The sequence below is a fragment of the Cucurbita pepo genome, chromosome 13 (genome assembly GCF_057944985.1).
Source record: "Cucurbita pepo subsp. pepo isolate OVF chromosome 13, ASM5794498v1, whole genome shotgun sequence".
Classification (NCBI taxonomy): Eukaryota; Viridiplantae; Streptophyta; class Magnoliopsida; order Cucurbitales; family Cucurbitaceae; genus Cucurbita; species Cucurbita pepo.
The window spans coordinates 1,843,617-1,867,024 of NC_141810.1; the positions used below are offsets into that span (position 1 = coordinate 1,843,617).

A 23,408-nucleotide genomic window follows, 5' to 3' on the forward strand; every position below is an offset into this window, starting at 1 on the left:
TGCTACCTATGTCTTTGCTTCCCTTTGTGCTAATACCTAATGTTTTTCTCTTGGCTTTGTAGGATGGTATCACTCTCTCAATGACGGGTCTATCGTTGCTGAAACTACTCGTTCTTGCCGAACTATAGGAGCTACAAAATCTTGCTCGGTCATTAATGGATCACATGCAGCACTAGCCTCCGCTAGCTTCATCTCGATTTTCAAGTAGGGTTTACAAGAGAGCTGATATTGGTATTCGAGCTAAAACTCCGGTAAGAACTCTCGATAAAAATCACTCGAACAACTAGTAAAATAATAAAATAATAAAAATGTGCAAATCTCATAATTTTTTTTAATTATTAAATAAAAAATAATTAAAAAATTTAGACGGTAGATCATAAATAGCGAGTGAAGTGGTCATGGAGTTGGCGCTTTATAATTCCTGAAAGCCATTAAACGGTGCGTTCTAATATTTAGTATTATATTATTATTTATTATGGAAAAAATACATTTTTAGTTGAAAGATTACTCAATTTCAAAAATATTATATTCTTACCTTAATTTTATTTCTATTTAATTTTTAAATTTCAAAATATTACCGAGTTTTAAATTTAATTTCTATACGATCCTCGTATTTCAAAATATTTTGCATTTTTCGTAAACTAATTTAATTGTGACTATTTTCATCGTCATTAATTTCAAAAATTACGTACAAAAAATAATTATCGATATTAAATATTCGAGGGTAAAAATGTAAAATTCTAAAATTTAGAGACTGAATATAAATTAAATTCAAAATTTAAAAATAAAAATTGACATAAATGACCTAAAGTCATAGATAAAAATGTAACATATGATAAGTCGCGATATTAATTAAAAATATTACGACTAAATTTGTTCATTAATTGACACGTTTTGATGTTTTTTTTTTTTTAATGCATTGAACCAATTTCCTTTTACGTGTAATTTAATTACTTTTAGTAAATATAGTATTAACCCATTAAATAAATTATTAAAAATAATTTTTTTTATTATTATTTCCATTTGTGGAAATAATTTAATTTTATGTAGACACGTGGCGACGTACATTATAAAAAAACAATATTTATTTTGTATAAATAAAAAAAATTAATTTCTAAAATATAAAAAAAATAAATTGAGAAATGACACATACTTTAATAACTCTATTGTAATATTTAGCAATAATAATGACATTTATATGCATAAACCACTTTAATGAAAGGTTGAATTATTAAAGATTTATGAAGTCAGCATTATTTCACTCATTAAAATAAGACAGCTTCGATTGAATTTAAATAAATAAAAATTTTATAATTTGACTTCTTTATAGAGTTGACTTTATTTTTATAATTATTTATTTTTCAACCATTTTTTAAAATAAATTTTAACTTTTTAAAGGTAATTTTTAAACTTATATTCAAATTGAGTTTTAAATCTTAATTAATGTCTAAAAATAAATAACTTTATATTTTAGGTTGTATTTTATTAAAAAAATTAAATGAATTAATTCAACAAGAAAAAGTTTAGGATTGAATTGAGCTGGATTCATTATTTAATAACAATCATTTATATTTAAAAAAAGTCACAGTTCAAATAATCGAGAATTAAATTTAATAATTATTTCAATATGATCCAGTTTATCCACTAACCAGCAGTTTGCTGATGGCATAATAATGATAATAATAATAATATTATTATTATTATTTTTTACATTTTCATTTTATGTAATTTTTTTTTTAAGATTTGGATTAAAAAATTAAATTACAAATTAGGAAAGAAGAAAAAAAAGGCTAAAATTACTTTTTGTTTTTGCTTAATTTTTTAAAATATTGATAGAACGTGGATAATGGTAAAAAAAAAAATTATAAATTAAAATTTTAAAAAGAAAGTCAAATATTATCCAACTAAGATAATGATAATTGTTATTATAAATTTAATTAAAACAATATTTGTTTTTATTTGAAAGATAAATATATATTGTTTTTTTATAAAATAAAATAAAATAAAAAGGAAAAAGAAAGCGTTGACTGTTGTGTCGGTGGAGGGAATCTTGAAGTTAAGATGGGCAGTCTTATCGTTGACTTACAACTCACATGCATGAAAGTTCACAATTGTTCAACCAAAGGGTTTGACAATATTTTCCCAAATTAAGAAAATTGTCTTAATCCAATTTCAATTTTTATGAAGACAAACTTCAAATTTAATGAATTTAAATATATTTTTAATTTTAAAAAACACGTCTTATTAGTCGTCATCGAGCCTTTTTTTCATTATTTAAAGGAGTGTCATTGACTAAGAGTGTTCATATGACTCGAGAATTCGACCAACTCGAACTACGCAACCCAAACCTTAAAAGTTGGGTTGGGTTGGATTTTTTTTTTCTCTTCAATTTGGGTTGGATAACAAAAGGTTCGAGTCAATTTGCTTGTTAATATTTTTTTGGTCAGGTATTCGAAAATAGAGTTATAGCTCAACCTACCCTACTTTTAAGATTCTTATGAATATTTGACGTTTATAGTCAATGTTAGTAATGAGTTGTGACTTGTGAATGTTTGATATTTGAGATTTATGAAATTTTAGTCATTAGTGTAACAACAACCTGATAATCCAACCCGACCCAATTCGAAAAATAAAGAATTGTGTTTGATCATGAACTTTATTTAGGTTGTTCGAGTCATCCAAACATTTGAACATCTATTATTCATTTTTTAAAGTTTAGGGACTAAATAGACACGAATTTTAAAATCGAATAATCAAAGTACAATTTTTTCTATTTTAATGACGAAAGTGCAATATTATCGTACTTTCAATTCCATTTTTGATTTGGTTTTGGAATTGTTCGTCCATTATCCAAATTTCTTAATCTATAATAATTAAGTTTGTTGTTGCATACTTTACTTGGAAATTAGGATATAATCAAGTAAAAGTGAGAATGTAATCACTCATAAAATATAAAATAATTTAAATTTGATTGATGACCAAAAAAGTTAAGTTATTGGAGAGAATATAGTAGTCAATGTTAAATCATCACCAAAACTTCAAATTTCAATGGGATGGTTATGGTAAAAGATTGGGTTTTTCTAGTCAATTTTAGGTCAAACTCGATGTTCGGTCAAGGATCATACGAAAAAATTACAAACCCATTAAAAAGAAACTAAAATTCGGTCGAAGACAACTTTATTTTTAGCAGCGATGTTACTTCTACCCATGAAAATTAGATCTCGGTAGTTGGAGAATTTCGTGAGAAAGAAGGGTTGGAGGATGAGGACATAAACGTAAAAAGCCACCCACGTCTTCTATTCACCATGTCTCGATAACATTTCTACCTCTAAACTCTCAAGATTAGTCGTTTTTTTTTAAACATTTACTCTCACAAACAGTGGAAAAGTTTAGTTTTTTAGGTCAACGATATGGGTTTGGAATATTCAAACTTTTAATGTTTTGATTGAAGATATGTGTTTTAATGAGTTGAATTAACTCAATTAATATTGGCAGATTCATTAACGCTAATGAGGACCAAAGTTACATACGATCAGTTAAACTAAAATTTCAATTAATATTAGCAGATTCATGTAATATATTCTTATTAAACTAAAGCTTTTTATCTTATCGGTTCCATAACTGAATTGTTCATCCTACCTATGGTTGAGTTCAATTTTTTTTTTTTTTTTAATTTATAAAAAACCGTTCTTTCAATTAGTTCGTTATTAATACTTCCTCATAAGCGTTACCAACTACCAACATATCAAAAACGCATAATTTTTATAAGAAGATCAAACAAACTGGATGCACATTTAGGGTAAGTTTGAATTTCATACGAAAATTGAAAGAAAAAAAATCGAGCAAACAAGATCATTTTTGGAAGGACGAAAAAGGCATTTTGAGAGAAGGAAGAATCAAATGCTAGCTTTCCAAATATGGTGAAGAACAGAGGGGAAAAAGATGAATGGATGTGACCCTAAACCAAATTGTCAATCACTCGAGAAATTAAAGGGTTTTTGGTCGTATAGAATAATGATGGAGTGCCCGCTTTTTGTTACTCCGTAATTATTTGTTTTCACCTGTTCGATTACTGTGTTCTACGTGCATGACATAATTAATTTAGGAAAGTTGTATTTTTTCGATCAAGAAATTAAAATTTTTAATCTTTATGTTGAACTAAAAAAAATGAAAAATTGTTTTTTAATTTTAAAGGTAAATTAACGTTTCATTCAAATCTTCTAAAATTCCTGATATAAAAAATAAAAATTAAGAATGTCATCATAGGTCATAGGTCCAATGGGCTTTAAATTTGGGCTTTATGTGGCCCAACATAATCTAATGTCAATAAAAATTAAGAATGTTATCATAGGTCCAATGGGCTTTAAATTTGGGCTTTACGTGGCCCAATATAATCGATTAAAAAATAAAAATTAAGAATGTTATCATAGGTCCAATGGGCTTTAAATATGGGCTTTACGTGGCCCAACATAATCGATTAAAAAATAAAAATTAAGAATGTCATCATAGGTCCAATGGGCTTTAAATATGGGCTTTACGTGGCCCAACATAATCGAGTAAAAAATAAAAATTAAGAATGTCATCATAGGTCCAATGGGCTTTAAATTTGGGCTTTATGTGGCCCAACATAATCATTTGAAAAGCATAATAATATAAAAAAGAATTTCCGTTGCCGGGACTTGAACCCGGGTCTCTCAGGTGAGAGCCGAGTATCCTAACCAACTAGACTACAACGGAATTTTGATTTCTACTTATGCGTAGATTTATAAAATCTGTTCCTCATTATTATTGGTAGACGTTTGTAGTTGTGTCTTATAAGTATCGGAAATATTAATTCGAATATAATTCGGTGAATGAAAAAAAAATGTTAATTTACCTTGCAAACACTACCCCAAACAAGAAGACAAAGATTTAGAAGATATGTTTTTTTCATTAGCTAAATTAATACTGGAACTGGGATTATATTCTCCATCTATATCTCGACCCCGCTCTTTTTACATATTGAGAGAGCAAGAGAAATTTTTAGCTATATAGAATATTATATTATAAGTTTATAAACTATTATTGGATTTAGTAGAATATTTTACATTTTTAATACAAATTATACTGAAATTGAAAATTATCCATTAAATATTTTTAAATAAATATCCTTTTAAAAAATATATAAAAAGATCATAAAAACCCGATTCCCACAAGCTTTACACGGATCATCTTCACCCTTACCTCTGGAAAGAAAAGAAAAGAAAAAAAAAATCACGGAGACGAAAATTGAATAAGACACCAATTAGTTTCATAGGTTAATGGTTGGATTTCCTACTCTTCCAATTATTGAGTTAAAAAAAGTTATATAAATTTTTAATTTTGTATCTAAACCTGCCTTTAATAACAAGTTATATAACATATTATCTTTCTCTGAACGTAATTTTCATACTATCAAAATTGACTTTAGATGTATCTATTTGAGATATGTTCGACTAGTATGACAACACAAGATACATCTACCTTATACCAATCTTCTCACATCGAACCATATGGTTTAGCCATCTCTTCGTCTTCGAATAATCATTTCGACCAATAGAGTAGAGCTTAGCTCAAACATAATTAATATTCTTCATCCGAGCAATTGAGAAGGTTTCCAACATGATATCAATATAAACAGCACGTATTCAATTGAATGTTGTTCAAACCTGGCACCATGAAGCTCCACCCATGGCGTTTCTCTCAGCAAATCTATCCCATGCACAAGCTAAATGAGATCAGGCACAGAACAAAAACCACTCGCTTTCTTAAGAAGTTGTGAGTCTCGAAGGTGACTCAAGAGTTGACCCTGTGGTGTAATTTGTTCGAGGGGAGGATTGTTGATGATTATTGAGAGGAGTAGTCCCACGTTAGCTATTGGTATGAGACATTTTGAGGGAACTAAAAGCTAAGCCGCGGAGCTTATGCTCAAAGTGAACAATATCATACCATTGTGGGGATTAGTAGTTCTTAACATTCCATGCACCGAAGTCAACAGATTGCAATGAAATGTGACCCAGATACAAGTCCTTCAAATGTTTCTCGCATAACCCAAATCGTCGTCTGTTCAAGCTCGGGTGGATGGAGCTCGAGAATCCAGTCTTCCATCCCGGAAACTTTTGTCTCTCCATGACATGAAGAGTATAAACACTTGGTGCAGGACTCAAACACCCCATGACAAAACAATTACAAGGACGAGATTGGCTAACCATTCTAGCAAGAGATAGCAAACACAAACCACTGTATGAAATTCCATACATCAATGCCTCATCATTGTCTAAACCATTGGTATCTGATGATTCCTTCTGTTCTTCTTGTTCTATATCAGGGGTGGAGTAAATCTTACTCAGCTCTGACTCAAACTTCTTTTCTATGATACTTTCGTGTATTCGATGCTTTGCTGCTAGCGTTCGGATACAAGATTGCCTAACTTGATCACAAATTAAGACCAACTCACTGAAGTTAGAACAATTGGTGTACCATCTAAACCAACGACGAGATACTCCGAAAAACCAGTCAATAATTTGAGTGTCATCTTGTACGATGAGGAAAGGAGAGGGGCATGGATACCCTTTATTCGTGAGTAGCCGATATCGCCGTAGTCGTTTTCCAATGGAATTGACTGGAGCTATAATCTCAGTTACGAAAGTCACTTTGGCAGAAGGATCATAATTTGGTAAAAGAGCAATAGTAGAAGCTGTCTCAGAAGAAACATATTCTTCCACACACCGTTGGAATTCATAAAAGGAGTCTCTAAGTTCCTGAGGAAGAGAAGGTTCCACTACATGCTTAGATAAGATTGTTTCTTCACTCTCTGCAGCTCTTGCGTTTATATTTTGCATCCAAATTTTTAGTAAAGCCTTGTACCAATGATCGGTTTCCATCCCGGCTTTACGAAAACTCGAAATTTGATTCAAAGAAGGGCTCTGTTCAGCTAAATGCTTAATCTCTGACTCTTTCACCTTCTTCAAGCCATGAGCGAGCCATTTCTTCCCCAACCACACTGTCCAAGCATTCCAAGCCTCCTGCTTTTGTAAAGCAAATAGCTCAACCTTTTCTTTCATCTTATGAACAGCTTTTACAGCAGGACTTTCCTGCTCACTTCTTCTAACCAAACAACCAAGAAAACGAATTCCGTGAGTAGCCCGACACGATACCATTTCCTCTTGATGATGAACATTCAAATGCAAAGAATTCTGTAAGAAATCTAAAATCTCAGATCTAAACCTCAGAGCAACATCTTTAGAACCTGATATAGCCAAAAAGATTTCGTCCATACAGCGACAACAGTATACTCTTATGTCACCTTTCTCGTCGCCTGGATATTCGGAATCATTTCCTTTCAATTGTCTTCGAAACCAGCTACGCAGCTTTGACTGTGATCCAGCTTGACCTGCATTACTATATTCATTGATAGCTTCATATTTCATAGATAATCTAAAGAATTCTTGGTCAAAGAGGTTTAGATAGATGTTCATTAATATAGGAGACAGAACGCCCTCTTGTGGAAGACCGTGACCTTTCGGGAAATCCCCAAACTCCAAATTCAGTGCTCCAGCATCAAATATAGTTCTAATGACAGCAAATAAATTGGGATCTTCTATCTTGTCCTCCATTACAGTAATGAGTTTAGCCATCATAAGTTCATCCATCTTTTTGCTTAAGTTGACTGTGAACCACCAATCAGGATTTTTTATCTCTTTTTTGATGTACTTCAATGCTGTTGAGTGTCCTCTTCCACTTCGACAGCCATGAGATATCTTGGAAAAATGTGGCCTAAAAACACACTCCAAAACAATCCTAATGGCCTCCTGAAGAACCTTCAACTTTAGCTTTGGTAAAATGAGTACTTCTTTTCTTGAACTTGATATGGAGAAAGTATTGGCATTGATATCAAAATTACCATTACGAAGCTCTTCAGCCATAGGTTCGAATGAGATTAAATGATCATTCGATGTTACGTCAACGTTTGAGTTAATTCTAACACAGTCATATGCGTTTTGAAGAGTTTTCGGGCAGGCAACCACTTTCTCCATCAAGTCCAAGAACTTCCCGTTCACATATTGCGCCTTCACCCTCTTCTTAATCTGAATTTCAAGGGATCTCTTGAGTTCCATTCGAGTCTTCGATGTTTTCGTATCAACATTGAGAGATTCTTCGACAAGCGAGGCCAAGTTCATGGCCAGTTTACTTTTCTCCATTCCCTTTCCAAGGGATCTCTCGAGTTCCATGCGAGTCTTAGATGTTTTCATATCAACATCAATAGATTCTTCGACAAGCGAGGCCAGGTTCATGGCCAGTTTGCTTTTCTCCATTCCCTTTCCAAGGGATCTCTCGAGTTCCATTCGAGTCTTAGATGTTTTCATATCAACATCAATAGATTCTTCGACAAGCGAGGCCAGGTTCATGGCCAGTTTCCTTTTCTCCGTTCCCTTGCCAATTTCATCATCAGTAAAGGCGAGAGCTGAATAGTTTTTAGAACTCTGAACACATTCTCCTGCCATGAGTAATAAAGGTCCACAAACAGTCAAAAACAAATCACAATCTTCCACATGTTAGAAGAAAAATTACAATTGAAATGATTGATTCAACAAGAACGTAAAGATCAATTGCAGAACAGAGAAGGTTTCCAGACGGATCTTAACATCATAAAGAAATAATTCAAACATTTCCCAATATGAACACTGAAAAAATAAACTATAACATAATCAGATTGGATGCTTACCAATCTCTGAAACAAAGGATGTATCGACTCTGCAAGCATTTACACTTCGTGAAACTGAAAAGCTCCTCATGTTGATCCAGCAATATCTTCGAATACCCCCAAATTGCATTTTTGCATACCTGTAAAGAACATTGAGAGAATAGCATCAAAACTATAAATGAATAGTGGTATGAACCACGACCAAGGAATTTTCATACCTGAAGGTCCAATTACAAGGACGAGAGCTAAGAAGTTATAACAAACTTTAGTCACTTATATTCAAGATATGGTGAACTCGTCAAAGGAAATTCTAGAAGATGTTGAGACCTTCCTTACATGTTGTACAAAGTTGAGCATTTATCTCTATCTTGAAGCTCAACTTTGCACAACATGTAAGGAAGGTCTCCAACGTCTTCTAGAATTTCCTTTGACGAGCTCACCATAACTTGAATATAAGTGACTAAAGCTTGTTGTAACTTCTTGCTCGATATTCCCTGGTCGAGCTTCATACCAAATACTTTCCCATCGGGAGAAATTTCTGCGAGCAGCTAAACAATTGAAATTTTCCGTTCACCTCAATCACTTCAGTTCTTTCCAACCAACATGAATGATGAAATCTCTCGTAACAAAACTAAAATTCCTGAAGTAAGACTGGGTTCAATGACTCCATAAACATGTCAATGATGGAAGAAGAACAGTCAAAACAGCACATGAAGAACAAAGATACCAAGCTGCTAACTGAGGCATTTTATCGAACACATGGTGCGCATCTTCGCAAGATAAATCGCGAAACTTGAAACCCCTATATGAAATTCAGAATCCCAGTTCAACACAAACATTATAACATAAATATGGAGTAGTTAAAGAAATCCAGTGCCGACGAACACTCATTACGGCTCTCGAATCTGAAATCAAAGCATATAGAATGGGAAAATTGCAAGACTTCAGTATTAATCGAATGAACATTGTAATTTTGAGCTTAAAAGTTAAGATTCATCAAATACCCACAATTAGATAGGAACGATTTCTCATTAAATATGAGCAATTTTTCATCTTCTCTATTCCATACCTCTGTCACAATGAAGTTTATGGTTGATTGATCTTGAAGATTTCTTCTCTAGAGGGTTCCTTATGAACAGTTATATGCTATTGGCAAATGACCCACGAAACTCCCTCATGTAATCAGAGTTAACAAGAGTTTTCAAGCTTCCCTTCGTCGACAGCAGACTTTGGCTCATACAGTTAGCTCTGATACCAAACTGGTGCAGCCAGAAATGATCTTCGAAAAATAAAAAATATACTAAATTAATAAAAATATCCAATATTAACTTAAAAATTTTAAAGTATGATACAAAATATTAATATTTTATTTTAAAAATACAAACTTTCAAACAAAATTCAAAATAACAAAGAGTACTCTTAAAAAATTTTAAAAAATAATTTTAAACTTTCGGAATAATTTTACTATTAAACTTTTAAAAGTTTAAATATATATTTGAAATAGTATTTTTTTTTTTTTTTTTTTTGTATAGCAGTCAATTTTGACGGATAGGGGAGGGAAACGAACACAATGGTATGATATTATTGGCACGACTAAGTTTAGGGCATGGCTCTGATACTAAGTTAGACGAACGACTCTCTGGTATGATATTGTCCACTTTGAGTATAAGCTCTCATGGATTTGCTTTTGGTTTCCCTGCATCGTACCAATGGAGAGAATATTCTTTGTTTATAAACGATCATTCCCTAATTAGCAGATGTGGGACTTTCATCATCCAACCATTGTGATATCATAATTTTTTTCCCTTATTTTTAGGAAGGAGTTCGTTGGCAATATATTTAGTATATTGTATCATAATTTCCGGATTTAATTAGTATTATATTTTATGTTATTTCGAAAAGTTAGTTGGTAGCTTGTATTTTATTTACACGCCAATTTGCATCGATACACTTCTGAGTGAGTTTATTGTCTATTTTTTCATCTATTTCAAAGTATTAATTTTTATTACATTGTCATCGGCATATAATGATTAAATCCATCTCATTGGTTACCATTCTCATAAGAGTAGTGTAGATATGGTAACGTATTACCTCAAACTGTAACTAAAATGCATTTTTAATATTAAAGAGAAAAAAAACGTGTTTATAGAGAACTAAACATGTCTAACTCATCTTCAAACGCTCCCAAAGCCGATCCCAACTCGGCTTCAAAATTGTTTAAAAGCCATAGTCTTTCCTTTTAGGTGAATAGTTCATTCTCATCACACTCGTTTTAAACGCAACTCCAACGATAACATTAATGCATCAATAATATTTAAACGCTCATATAAAATTAATTTAAGGTAAAACAGTTACATGTCAATAGTATATCATTACTCATTAAAATACATTTCGAGTGTATCTATCAGCACTATCGACGCTTGTTCAAAATTTAATTTCAAACATTAGTGTATCGATAAATTATTAGCACTCATTTAAAATAGATTTATAATACAACATTATTAGCGTTTCAAAAATATATTCCGTAGTTTATTAACACTCATCCAAAGTTCATATACAGTATGCCAGTACTCGTTCAAAATGTATCCGAAGTACAATGATCAGGATATCCATGATCTATTGACGCTGATATATCGATATCATAATTCAAATAAAATTTGAACGTCACATAAAGTACATTAGACATATATCATATATATATATATATATATTATTTATTATATATAATTCTCTAAAAGTATTATTTGTCGTTGCAAATTTTTATTTATATTTTAATAATGACAATTTAATTTCAGGAAGTATGTAGAAGCCTCTTCACAAATATTGGAAATTAAAATAAAAGGAAAAAATAAAAATAAAAAAGAGAGAGATTGATGGAGAACGGGTCATCATGTACGTATCAGAGCCAATGACGTCTCGCCACGCGTAAGAGAAACCAATCAACGGCGAGGATCGTCCCAACACTAGACGCAATATTATTGGCTGAAGCCACGTCACAAGGAATTTTATTGGTCCACGTCATCTTAAATGACATGCATCTACGCAGAATGCAAAATTTCATTGATCTCACCCTATAAAAGCATACCTTGCGCTTTCAGTCTTTCCAGTAATTCTGAACTCAACAACTAACCCCAAAGCCTTCTTCTTTCTCTTCTTCTTAATACTTGCGACTTCCGGAGGTTGTTTTTTGACGAGATTATCGCCATGGCTGGCTCCTGGAGAGCTCGAGGGTCTCTGATCGTGTTGGCAATTGTTTTCTTCGGTAATGTTTTGCCCTTCCAATGGTTTAGATCTGGCTTGTTCTTGTTTGATTTGGCTTAGGGAAGTTGTTTAGATCTGAGTGATGTAATTTTTGGTTTTCTGGCGGCTTTGTTTTAGGAGATTGTAGCCTGGGAACCTTGAGCATGATTGTTCTTGTTTTACTGTAATGGCTGTTTGTTAGTTTCGTAGTAGCCATAGATCGAGGAGTGTTTTCTTCGCATTCGTTGATTTTGGCCATTTTAGATAGGGCAGTGGTGGCTCCATGGATCTTCGTACTGTTTTTTGGTGATTGCTTTGAGATTCAAGGCGATCTACGTGACATTCTTTGGATTCTTGTGTGTGTTAAAAACGTGTTGGAAAGTTTTTGCTTTGTATCTTTATGAATTAAAAATTATACATTTCTATCTCTTTTAATTTAGGTTGTTGATTAGGCATTGTTGATGTTCTTTATCTGAAAATTATGTTCAATTCGAGTTAATGTTGGTACGGATGTTTCATTATATGCAAGCATCATTCATTTTTAGTAATGTCTCGCATTAGCTCCTGTTAATTGCTTCATCCGTTACGATTTCGTTAAATTGTATGTTTTAGAATTCCTACGAACATTTTTTATTTAATCTAGAGTGTAGTGTACGGGTGATATTCATTGGACTTTTGATTAGATTTTTTTTTTTTTAATGAATGAAGATAGAAGCATTTGGTTTTATCTGTTTGGACGAATGCATGGGTCTATTGGTATTAACCTGGCAGAAGCTACATTGCAGGAGGCCTATTCGCAATTTCAATCGCGAAGGAGGAAGCAACAAAATTGGGGACTGTCATTGGCATAGATTTGGGAACGACTTACTCTTGTGTTGGAGTGTACAAGAATGGACACGTAGAAATTATAGCGAATGATCAAGGAAACCGTATCACCCCTTCTTGGGTAGCTTTCACTGATACTGAGAGATTGATCGGTGAGGCTGCCAAGAATCAAGCAGCTGTCAACCCTGAAAGGACAGTTTTTGATGTCAAGAGACTTATTGGTAGAAAGTATGCATCCATCTACCGTGATAACTTTCACTGATTGAGAATTTACACAAGATTTCTTATGTAAATTTTTGTTTTTTCCCCAGGTTTGATGATAAAGAGGTTCAGAAAGACATGAAGCTTGTTCCTTACAAGATTGTGAATAAGGATGGAAAGCCTTACATTCAAGTGAAAATCAAGGATGGTGAGACCAAGGTTTTCAGCCCTGAGGAGGTCAGTGCCATGATTCTCACTAAGATGAAGGAAACAGCCGAAGCATTCCTTGGCAAGAAAATCAAGGACGCCGTTGTCACTGTTCCAGGTGAGTAAAGAAATATAATGCCTTTCATTCTTCATTTTAAATAGTTTCTTGATCACTGAGTTTGGTTATTTTATGTGTAGCTTACTTCAATGATGCACAAAGGCAAGCAACCAAGGATGCCGGTATTATTGCTGGTCTTAACGTTGCTAGGATCATCAATGAGCCTACTGCTGCTGCCATTGCGTATGGTTTGGACAAGAAAGGTGGCGAGAAGAACATTCTTGTGTTTGATCTTGGTGGTGGTACTTTCGATGTCAGTATCTTGACCATCGACAATGGTGTTTTTGAGGTTCTTGCCACAAACGGAGACACTCACTTGGGAGGTAAGAAATTTATTACTATATGATGGAAATCGATTGCTTCTGGTTTCACGTTATCACTTGCCTTGAATTAATTGTGTACGCACTTTCTCCCAGGTGAGGACTTTGACCAGAGAATCATGGAATACTTCATCAAATTGATTAAGAAGAAGCACGGAAAGGACATCAGCAAGGACAACAGAGCTCTTGGAAAGCTTAGAAGGGAAGCTGAGCGTGCCAAGAGGGCATTGAGTAGCCAGCACCAGGTCCGCGTTGAGATTGAATCCCTCTTTGATGGTACTGACTTCTCCGAGCCATTGACCAGAGCTCGGTTCGAGGAGTTGAACAATGACTTGTTCAGAAAGACCATGGGACCAGTGAAGAAAGCCATGGAAGATGCAGGTTTGCAGAAGAACCAAATCGACGAGATTGTCCTTGTTGGTGGTAGCACCAGGATTCCCAAAGTTCAACAGCTCCTCAAAGATTACTTCGACGGCAAGGAACCCAACAAGGGTGTCAACCCTGATGAGGCCGTTGCTTATGGTGCTGCTGTTCAAGGAAGTATCTTGAGTGGAGAGGGTGGTGAAGAAACCAAGGGTAAAATTCTCAAATTCTTGCTTATAATGAATGACGACTCGAACAATTTCTCACAAATCTTTTCGGTTTCAATACAGATATCCTTCTTCTTGACGTTGCGCCCCTTACCCTTGGAATCGAGACTGTTGGTGGAGTGATGACCAAGTTGATCCCCAGGAACACTGTCATCCCAACAAAGAAATCTCAGGTTTTCACCACTTACCAAGATCAGCAAACCACCGTCTCCATTCAGGTCTTCGAAGGTGAGAGGAGTCTCACTAAAGACTGCAGGAACCTTGGCAAATTCGATCTAACTGGCATTCCTCCGGCACCAAGGTATACACACGTCTTTGCCCTTGACCCTTCATTCTGTATCATCATCAGTAGATGTGTTTAAATTAAATTATGTTTTGAACTTGAACAGGGGTACCCCACAAATTGAGGTCACCTTTGAGGTTGATGCCAATGGTATCCTAAACGTGAAGGCTGAAGACAAGGGAACTGGTAAATCCGAGAAGATCACCATTACCAACGACAAGGGTCGATTGAGTCAGGAGGAGATTGACCGGATGGTTCGTGAAGCCGAGGAGTTTGCAGAGGAGGACAAGAAGGTGAAGGAGAGGATTGACGCCCGCAACAGCTTGGAAACATATGTCTACAACATGAAGAACCAGATCAATGACAAGGACAAGCTTGCTGAGAAGCTTGAGTCCGATGAGAAGGAGAAGATCGAGACAGCCGTTAAGGATGCACTCGAGTGGCTCGACGACAACCAGAGTGCCGAGAAGGAAGACTATGAAGAGAAGCTGAAGGAGGTCGAGGCCGTCTGCAACCCCATCATCACTGCAGTCTACCAGAGATCCGGCGGTGCTCCTGGTGGCGAATCGGCCGAAGATGACGAGTCTCATGATGAGCTCTGAACAAAATGTTAGTAATTTTTATTGAGATTGGTCTTTTGGAAGCAGGAGCTGCAGGAAGGCGAGAAATGAGGAGAGTATAGAATGGTGGTATTAGGCCATCATGCGAAAAAAGAAAAGAACTTACTGTAATTCTTTAGATAGAGCGTTTGCACGTTTTTTGCTTTGCGAATGATGCTTTTGCTTTCCCATGGCGGGGCTGAGGTCTCTTCCAAACATTTTGGATTGGATTTTGTTTTCACTCTTATTCAAACATGTTCCTGTCTTCAGTTTTCATCCATTTCAGTTGATTGACCCTTCTACAACTTTAAATGCATTAGAAATTCCAGTTGTTAATAAAATGTTGACTTAAAAGTCCTTTTTAAATTGTCAATTATTTGAATTCTAGACATTATAATTGAATTATTTAGAATTATCTAAATTCTAGATATTATATTGTCTTTTGAGCTTTCTCGATCTTTCCCTTCTACGTTTCTTCTTAAGATTTTAGAACGTGTTTGTTTCCCTCTTCAACTAATGTGGAATCTTATTATCCACATTTTTAGGGGCTCAGTGTCCTTGCTCTTGCTTATGGTTGTTGCATGCTCATTCCAAACCCCATTTTTCATGCTTTCATTTTAGATAGGCCTTTAGTATTTCATATCGAGTCAATATGGGGGTGTATGACCGTTCACCAGAATCACGTCTATATACCTAATGCCTCAAAATGGGAGATATGACTAGTTGTCAGCTTCTCCTTACTGCTTGGACAAAAATGCCTCAAAATGGGAGAAATGACTAGTTGTCAACTTCTCCCTCCTCGTAAGCCATTGTTGTTGCCTTTTATTATGTCTCATGGTGTTTTAATTTGGCTTGTTAAGTATCATCGTGTTTTAAAACGTTTCTGTTACGAGGAGGTAGGAGTGGATGTTGAATAAAACCTCTTTGCTTGCGGGGGCAGGAGTGGAAACGTCTGAGAGAGCGCTTGGCGAAAGAATCGTGTGGCGCGGTGAAAGGTTGAACGTTGGGGTTTCCAGCCCCCCTCCCCTGGTCTTCACCTAATTGTGGAAGAGGTGAGTTGAGTATCCACTCTCTCTCTCGTGCCTTTGCTTGTTCCTGTTCGTCTATTCGGGACAGCCCACATACACGAAGAGAAGAAGAGAAGAGGGGGGTGGTTCCTTGATATTAAGTGTTACGAGGAGGTTTGACTTGTTACGTATCATTGTCCATAGGGCCCTCTTATCTCTTCCTTCTCCGAGCTCGGGTTATGGAAGAACGAACCGAGAAGAAAGTATCAGCAACAACAGGTTTTATTACGGGTTTTGATTATGGATCTACTACCAGAAACGATTTCAACAAAAATAAATTAAAGAATAAATAAATTAACGTTTTTTTTATATATTTTATTTGAATTTAAAAAAAGAAAATGATGTTGAATAAAAAATATTTATTAGTTAATTTTCTTTTCTGCTGTTGACCTCTCTACTCTTGGAATTCAAAATTAATCTCAATCGAAATTAAAACTTATAATTTCCAAAACCCTAAACCCAAAAAAATAATTAAAAAAATAAAAAATAGAAATAAACCCTTTTATTTTTATATTCAAATTGGAAGAAGAATATACAAATATCTGCTTTCTGAACTTACAAAGAATACCTTATTATTCCCTAAACAAATAAATAAAAACATTAAATTAGATGAACTAAAGTCCAACATTGGGATTCCCTGAGCCTGCTGCCACAACCCCCATACCACTTGATTCTCTTCTAACACCAACACTATCTCCATTCAACTCTTTTACAAGTTTATCAATCTTCCCAAACTGATACGGCCATCTCGAGTTGTACAAAAATTGACGAAGATCGAACCGATTGTCCTCCGGAGAATAGCTCTGCAACGAGATTTCGACAAACTTCTAAAGATCGAGAAAAAACAATATGTGCATACATTTGTAACATCCTGATACCTACCTCGGCGTGATAAGACGGCGTTAGTACGGTCATCTTGTGTCGATTGATCGAGTAATACTTGAAGAAATGTTTCACTTTTTCGGCCACCTCGGATGGACTTAACTTAGCGCCCCACCGGTAGCAGAGGTTCTATGAAACAAGAACAAAGATTACTAAAGTTTATGAGACCGTCCGAGTGAGGAAGAAGAGTCATAGGAATGTTAAGATCCCATGTCGGTTGGGGAGGAGAATGAAACCTCTTCTTAGCAAACGCGTTTTAAAAATCTTAAGGGGAAAATATCTACTAGTAGTGGGCTTGGGTCGTTACAAGGAAAGTATTAGACGAACCTTAAACATCGACACGGGACCACATCGATAAATTTTTCGTAGCCTTCCGTAGACCGAGAGCTCCTCATATGTCATTCCCATGTCAACTTCATCCAACTGTTTTACAAGAAACATAAAAACATTACATCAAATCTAACTTTAGTATAAAAGGTACTGAAAATGTGAACTGTGGAGGAGAAGAACCTGGCTGTAGTTGGAACGTATTGGCTCTAACTCGGCTGTAGGCGGAGCGGCTTCAATATCTGCTAACGATGAGTAACGAAGATGGGTAGCAGCCCATCTAAGAAACGCTCGAAGATCCTGTTTACTGATGCTTCCAATTGGATTTATGTCTGCTGAACTGCAATCGTACTGTGTCGTGGTTCCAAACATGAGACGAGAAACTCGTAAAAAGTAAACATTGCAGCTTCGATAATAGACGTCTATTGACATTCATGGAGGGAAAAGAAATGGCTCGAGTAATATCGAACCTTTGTTAAGTAACCACGCAGTCCTTCATCGACATTGGAGCTGCCAAGAACAAGGTAGAATCCGGGTTTGCTGTGTACCCAAGGTAAGAGTGATGCCAACATAAAAGCCAGAACCATCCTGATTCTAGCTTGAATATTTTGCAGGCCTAAATTTTCAATATTAGATCCCCCATCTACCTGAAAAACAAGACGAAGATGACGTTACGACTTAATAGCTAGTGATTGGAACGGTTAAAATATCTTACAGATAGGCACAAAATCATATATTGTCGCTTAGACGAAGAGTTTCGACCTAACCATCTCTACATGAAAATATATTTTGCAGAAAAGCACCTATAACAGCCCAAACTCACCGCTAGCAGATATTGTCCTTTTGGGTCTTCCCTTTCGGGTTTTCCCTACCCTCAAGGTTATTAAAACGCGTTTGCTAGGGAGAGGTTTCCACACCCTTATAAAGAATGCTTAGTTTCCCTCTCCAACCGATGTGGGATCTCACAATCCACCTCCCTTCGGGGATCAGTGTCCTCGTTGACACTCGTTTCTCTCTCCAATAGATGTGAGATCTCACAATCTACCCCCGCGTCCTCGCTGGCACACAGCCTGGTGTCTAGGTCTGTGTACAGAATATAGTAAAACTTGACGGAGAAAAAGAAAGTGTTCTCACCTTATACCGTGGACGTTTTCCAGTGAGAGTTTGGAACAAGGATAAAAGTGCTGAAACAATCCCATCTATGGAAACATCAAGATGCCATGAACCAACCTCATCAGCTAGAACCTTTGCTCTTGTTCGTGTCGCTTCAGAGCTACAAGGAGCAAGCATGGTCAGTGAATGACACCCGATTTCGAGCCCTACTAAAAGAACAAGCGTACGACCTACTGATTACAAGAAAGTCATCAGGGCCCCAAATTCGGTTTCGAGTTCCAAGTTCATGTTCATGTTAAAATGCAGGCGAAAAATCAAGATGAACTCATGGACTAAAGCATGGGATCCAGTTGAGGTGCGCATAATCATGGACTAAAGCATTCAGCTCACCTATTTTCAGAACCCATAAACACAGTATAAAATATTCGTCTGGCAAATTCTCTGCTATCAGTTGGGAACTCTCCTTCGACGTAATGTCCGATCCGTACAGCATCAGCTTTCACTTGTTCGTCTCCATTTGCAATTTCTGCAAGCCAATACATAAAAACAACCAAGAGAATACTAGTGTGAGTGATTGGTGGGAAGTGTTTGAATTAGCAAAACCCCGTACTATAATAGCCCAAGCCCACTGCTAGCAGGTATTGTCCTCTTTGGACTTTCCCTTAAAGTTCTAAAACACGTCCGCTAGGGAGAGGTTTCCACACCCTTATAGGGAATGCTTCGTTTTGCTCTCCAACCCATGTGGGATCTCACAATCCACCCCCCTTGGGGGCCTAGCATCCTCGCTAACACACCGCCCGGTGTCTGGCTCTCATACCATTCGTAATAGGCCAAGCTCACCGCTAGCAAATATTGTCCTCTTTGGACTTTTTCTTATGGACTTTTCCTTATGGACTTCCTCTCAAGGTTTTAAAACGTGTATGCTAGGGAGAGGTTTCCACACCCTTATAAAGAATGCTTCATTTTGCTCTCCAACCCATGTGGGATCTCACAATCCACCCCCCTTGGGGGCCTAGCGTCCTCGCTGACACACCGTCCAGTGTCTGGCTCTGATACCATTCGTAATAGGCCAAGCTCACCGCTAGCAAATATTGTCCTCTTTGGACTTTCCCTTATGGGCTTCTCCTCAAGGTTTTAAAACGCATATGCTAAGGAGAAGTTTCCACACCCTTATAGGAATACTTCGTTCTCCTCTCCAACCGATATGGGATCTCACAATAGAAAACAAAATTGTCAAATAGAAATGAAAAAATAATGAGAATGGTAGTAGAGGGAAAGCCTAGAAGGGAAAGCTCAAAGAGTACAATGTCTGCAAGCGGTGGGTTTGGGCTGCCCGTGACTAATAAGAACAAACCTTTTACGACAAGCTGGCACATGCAGCCAACTATGGCTGCAACAGAGGAGCTATCAGCTCCACCAGAAAGTGGAAGAAGAAATCCAGAAGCTCCACTTCGTCTTAAATAGTCCCATAACCAGCAACCAGGTCCAAAGGCTATTTCCTCTTCCGCACAGTGATAGTTAATCTACAAATTATCAATCATATTGCACTTAGGAAAGATCAGTCTTTGACATGATGAACTAAAATGCTATTGAAATGATGTTGAATGAACCTCGAGTGGACTTGAAAGGGAAATTTTGAGGTTGAATGATTGACATAAACTGTATGAGGCAGCAACAGAAGGAACTTTAGTTTTATAGCTTGCTTGTTCTTGAAAGCTGCTGATAGATCCTCTAAGACTAGCAACCTGTCAGCACGCAAACATCTTAAAACCAAATGTTCGGCGAAAAAGAAAGCAAGCACAAAAGAAAACTTCTACAGATGTTTTTCTTTTAACAATTGGGGTATCGGGGCCCCACCAAGCCCACCGCTAGCAGATATTGTTCTCTTTGGGTTTTCCCTTTCGGGTTTTCCCTCAAGGTTTTTAAAACGCGTCTGCTAGAGAGAGAGAGGTTTCCCACCCTTATAAAGGGTGTTTCGTTCTCCTCCCCAACCGATGTGGGATCTTACAATCCACCCCCCTTCGGTGCCCAACGTCCTTGTTGATACTCGTTCCCTTCTCCAATTGATGTGGAACCCTCCAATCCACCCCCTTTTGGGCCCAACGTCCTTGCTGGCACACCGCCTCATGTCTACCCCCTTTCGGGACTTAGTTTCCTCGTTGGCATATCGTCCGGTGTCAGGCTCTGATACCATTTGTAACGGTTTACACCCACCGCTAGCAGATATTGTCCTCTTTGGGCTTTTCCCTTCGGGTTTTCCCTCAAAGTTTTCAAAACGCGTCTGCTAAGGAGAGGTTTCCACACCTTTATAAAAGGTGTTTCGTTCTCCTCTCCAACCAATGTGGGATCTCACATACAGAGATAAAAAAAATCATCCCATGCCTCATGTCGTTTGAAGATTCTCAAGGAAAGTAGAAAGTATTTTCATACCGCATCAAGATCTACGTGGGCAACCACAACCTCGACATCCTTCAACGAAAACTGTGAGCCTTGAGCTACCAAATCACCGTTTACAACGACGCAAGAACATCCATCTGCATCAAAACATAAACTTCAATAAACCCTTTTGTTTTCTTCTACAAACTACAAAGGTCAATGTGCACAATAAACATTACACACAATACGCTACACATAAAGGCATGTGAACATCCAACATGGCCCCACACACATTAGAGATAAATATTTTGTGTTATGGTCAAAAAGCCTCTAGCTCAACAAAACTTCTTCTCCTACGACGTCAATCCTTGCTGATTAGAACCCTTTTTTTCATGAGTAAAGGCAAGCGGGAGAGGAGCGGTGTGTACTATGAGTACCATAAAAGAAAATGCAATTCACCGGTCAATGCATACCGTAGTAAAGGCGGCCACCATCACAACCCTGGTGGTTACTATACATGTAAACTCCACCACGAGTATGCGTGGCGCCTATAAAAGCACGAAGACGAACGTCGAGTTTTCTTAGTTGGTGATGACTTCCACTAGCATTCATAAATACTTCAACCCCGTTCAAAGCAAGTTCAGCATGAGGAGGAATAGGTGTAAATAGTTCTTCACAAACTTCAGCAGCAACAGCTCTAACAATTACAAGTTACATGTACGTATGAATTTTGGACTTGCAAAAAGAACAACAATACATAAAACGAGTATTTTCGGGACTCACGTGTCGAGGAACTGAATATATCCATAGCCAAAAGGCACAGAAGTTTGTGACAGAGCCTCAGATATATCTCTAGGCAGCTGAAAATCCACAAGTTTATCCTTTAGCTTCCATGCTGTGAACCACCGGAGCTCCCTGTAATTACCATCATTTGCAAGCCACATCTTTGGGCGTATCATAATAATCTTCCTATTATAGCACAGCACTTGACAATTGTAACGCTCAGAGTCTTTAATAACAGGCATGCCAAAGCTGCACAATATCCCATCAGTCCAATGACCCAACAGTATATCCTTCAAGCATTCCCATCTGCAAAAGTATCCTAAAACATGAAATTTGAGCACCCCCAGAAGCTTGAAACCATCAAATAAGCAATCTAGTATCCTTATGCATGAAGCTAATCAATTTAGTCGTTGTGGTCGGATTCTATTATGGATTTCTGACCACATTCTCCATAGGGCCCTCTTATCTCTTTCTTCTCCGAGCTTGAGTTATGGAAGAAGGAACCGAGAAGAAAGTATCAGCAACAATAGGTTTTATTACGGAACAACTCATGATGTTCATATTGATCTATTATGCACCTCTACAAAAATGGCATTAACAAAGGACCCCCCAAATTGCCTTTTGTTGGGACGACATAAACAATGAAGCTTATGTTGTAAGTTGACATGAAAATGTATTGTCATAACTCTCGTTTAGTTCATAACCCTTGATGGTTTATATTCTCATTTATTTTAGTTATTAACTCTCATTTAATTCATGACCCTTTTGGTTCATATTCTCATCTATTTAGTTCTGTATGAGAATTAGTATTGTTGTGCCTATATAAAGACCTGCCTAGCATTTGTTTTGAGATGTGAAGTCATTGTCATTTTGTATTTGTCTAGAGGCAATTAGGAGGAACTATGTAGTGTGAGAGTGTGAGAGATACACTTTGTAAACACTCTGATGATAGTGATTGGCTACCACTCATGGATGTAGTGATTGACTATCACGTAAATCTTTGTGTCTCTTTGTTTAATTTCTATTCGTGGGTGTGTGAGTGCAATCGATATTGCTTTTGTTTCCATTACAACAATTGGGTAACAGAACATTTTGGTTGTGGCATTAGGGTACAACAACGGGTATCAGAGCATTGAAGTTTGTGGCATTTCAGTACGACGGCTCATAGAAATGGCATTAACCAATGGGGATATTTTCGCATAGAACAAACCAATTGAGATACAACAAGCAGAAAACTTACGCATGATTGACAGTGTCGAGCTCCAAGAAATGGTCTTCACACCCATATCCAGTAATCTCGAGTTCAGGCCCAAGTCTAATGACAGCCCCAGCACGTTTAGCCTCCTCGATAGACTCTTTGATGTGCTTCACATTACAGTCGAAATCCATAGCCCATTGATTCAAATTACACGTTGCCACTTTCAATAACCTCATCTTTAACGATTCTATAGCCATTGCGAACCAAAATCAAGTATCAATGAACCCATTTGAATCATCGCCATCAAAGAAACAAAGGGTATAAGGAGAAAACGAAATTGAGGGATTGTGTGGACTGACCTGGGCTACTTCTGCGGAAGTTTTGAGAGCTTTGCAATGCCGGCCTTGCTAGAGGGAGCAGGTAATTGGGGGTGTTGATATTGTTCGTGATTGATCCTTCTGGTCGTATTGGTGGTGGATATCATTTCACTGAATTCTTAACTCGTTCTTGGAGTTGTTCGATTTGCCCGACGGGTCAACGGGTCCTGGATCCTGGGA

General features: G+C 36.6%; 3 protein-coding genes and 1 non-coding gene across 9 annotated transcripts; 1 reads left to right on the forward strand and 3 right to left on the reverse strand.

Annotated features, from left to right (window-relative positions):
* Positions 1-4,664: 4,664 nt before the first annotated feature.
* TRNAE-CUC (transfer RNA glutamic acid (anticodon CUC)) lies at positions 4,665-4,737 on the reverse strand. Its single transcript has one exon. It is a non-coding gene; the product is annotated as a tRNA-Glu (tRNA).
* A 1,203-nt stretch (positions 4,738-5,940) lies between these two features.
* LOC111808973 (Intron maturase, type II family protein) lies at positions 5,941-9,996 on the reverse strand. Of its 6 annotated transcripts, none has more exons than XM_087129521.1 (5): positions 9,792-9,996; positions 9,450-9,524; positions 9,297-9,362; positions 8,744-8,862; positions 5,941-8,515 (listed from the first exon to the last, which is right to left on the reverse strand). In XM_087129521.1, exons 4-5 carry the CDS (start codon positions 8,850-8,852, stop codon positions 5,979-5,981), a joined length of 2,646 nt encoding a protein of 881 aa, XP_086985647.1. In that variant the 5' UTR covers positions 8,853-8,862; positions 9,297-9,362; positions 9,450-9,524; positions 9,792-9,996; the 3' UTR covers positions 5,941-5,978. The 6 variants fall into 6 exon arrangements, with proteins under 6 accessions (XP_086985647.1, XP_086985645.1, XP_086985646.1 ...); XM_087129519.1 differs by having other exon boundaries at positions 9,450-9,627; XM_087129520.1 differs by having other exon boundaries at positions 8,941-9,362; positions 9,450-9,627.
* Positions 9,997-11,817: 1,821 nt separating this feature from the next.
* LOC111808706 (luminal-binding protein 5) lies at positions 11,818-15,385 on the forward strand. The gene is made up of 7 exons (XM_023694854.2): positions 11,818-11,984; positions 12,748-13,015; positions 13,099-13,313; positions 13,394-13,636; positions 13,730-14,209; positions 14,287-14,524; positions 14,613-15,385. Exons 1-7 carry the CDS (start codon positions 11,927-11,929, stop codon positions 15,106-15,108), a joined length of 1,998 nt encoding a protein of 665 aa, XP_023550622.1. The 5' UTR covers positions 11,818-11,926; the 3' UTR covers positions 15,109-15,385.
* Positions 15,386-16,659: 1,274 nt separating this feature from the next.
* Positions 16,660-23,364, reverse strand: LOC111808150 (glutamine-dependent NAD(+) synthetase). The gene is made up of 14 exons (XM_023693966.2): positions 23,211-23,364; positions 22,894-23,098; positions 21,654-21,959; positions 21,344-21,567; positions 20,925-21,028; positions 20,105-20,239; positions 19,849-20,017; positions 18,885-19,020; positions 18,516-18,654; positions 17,852-18,028; positions 17,565-17,732; positions 17,382-17,477; positions 17,055-17,183; positions 16,660-16,975 (listed from the first exon to the last, which is right to left on the reverse strand). The coding sequence occupies exons 2-14, from the start codon at positions 23,085-23,087 to the stop codon at positions 16,787-16,789; spliced, it is 2,166 nt and encodes a 721-aa protein (XP_023549734.2). The 5' UTR covers positions 23,088-23,098; positions 23,211-23,364; the 3' UTR covers positions 16,660-16,786.
* Between the last annotated feature and the right edge of the window lie 44 nt (positions 23,365-23,408).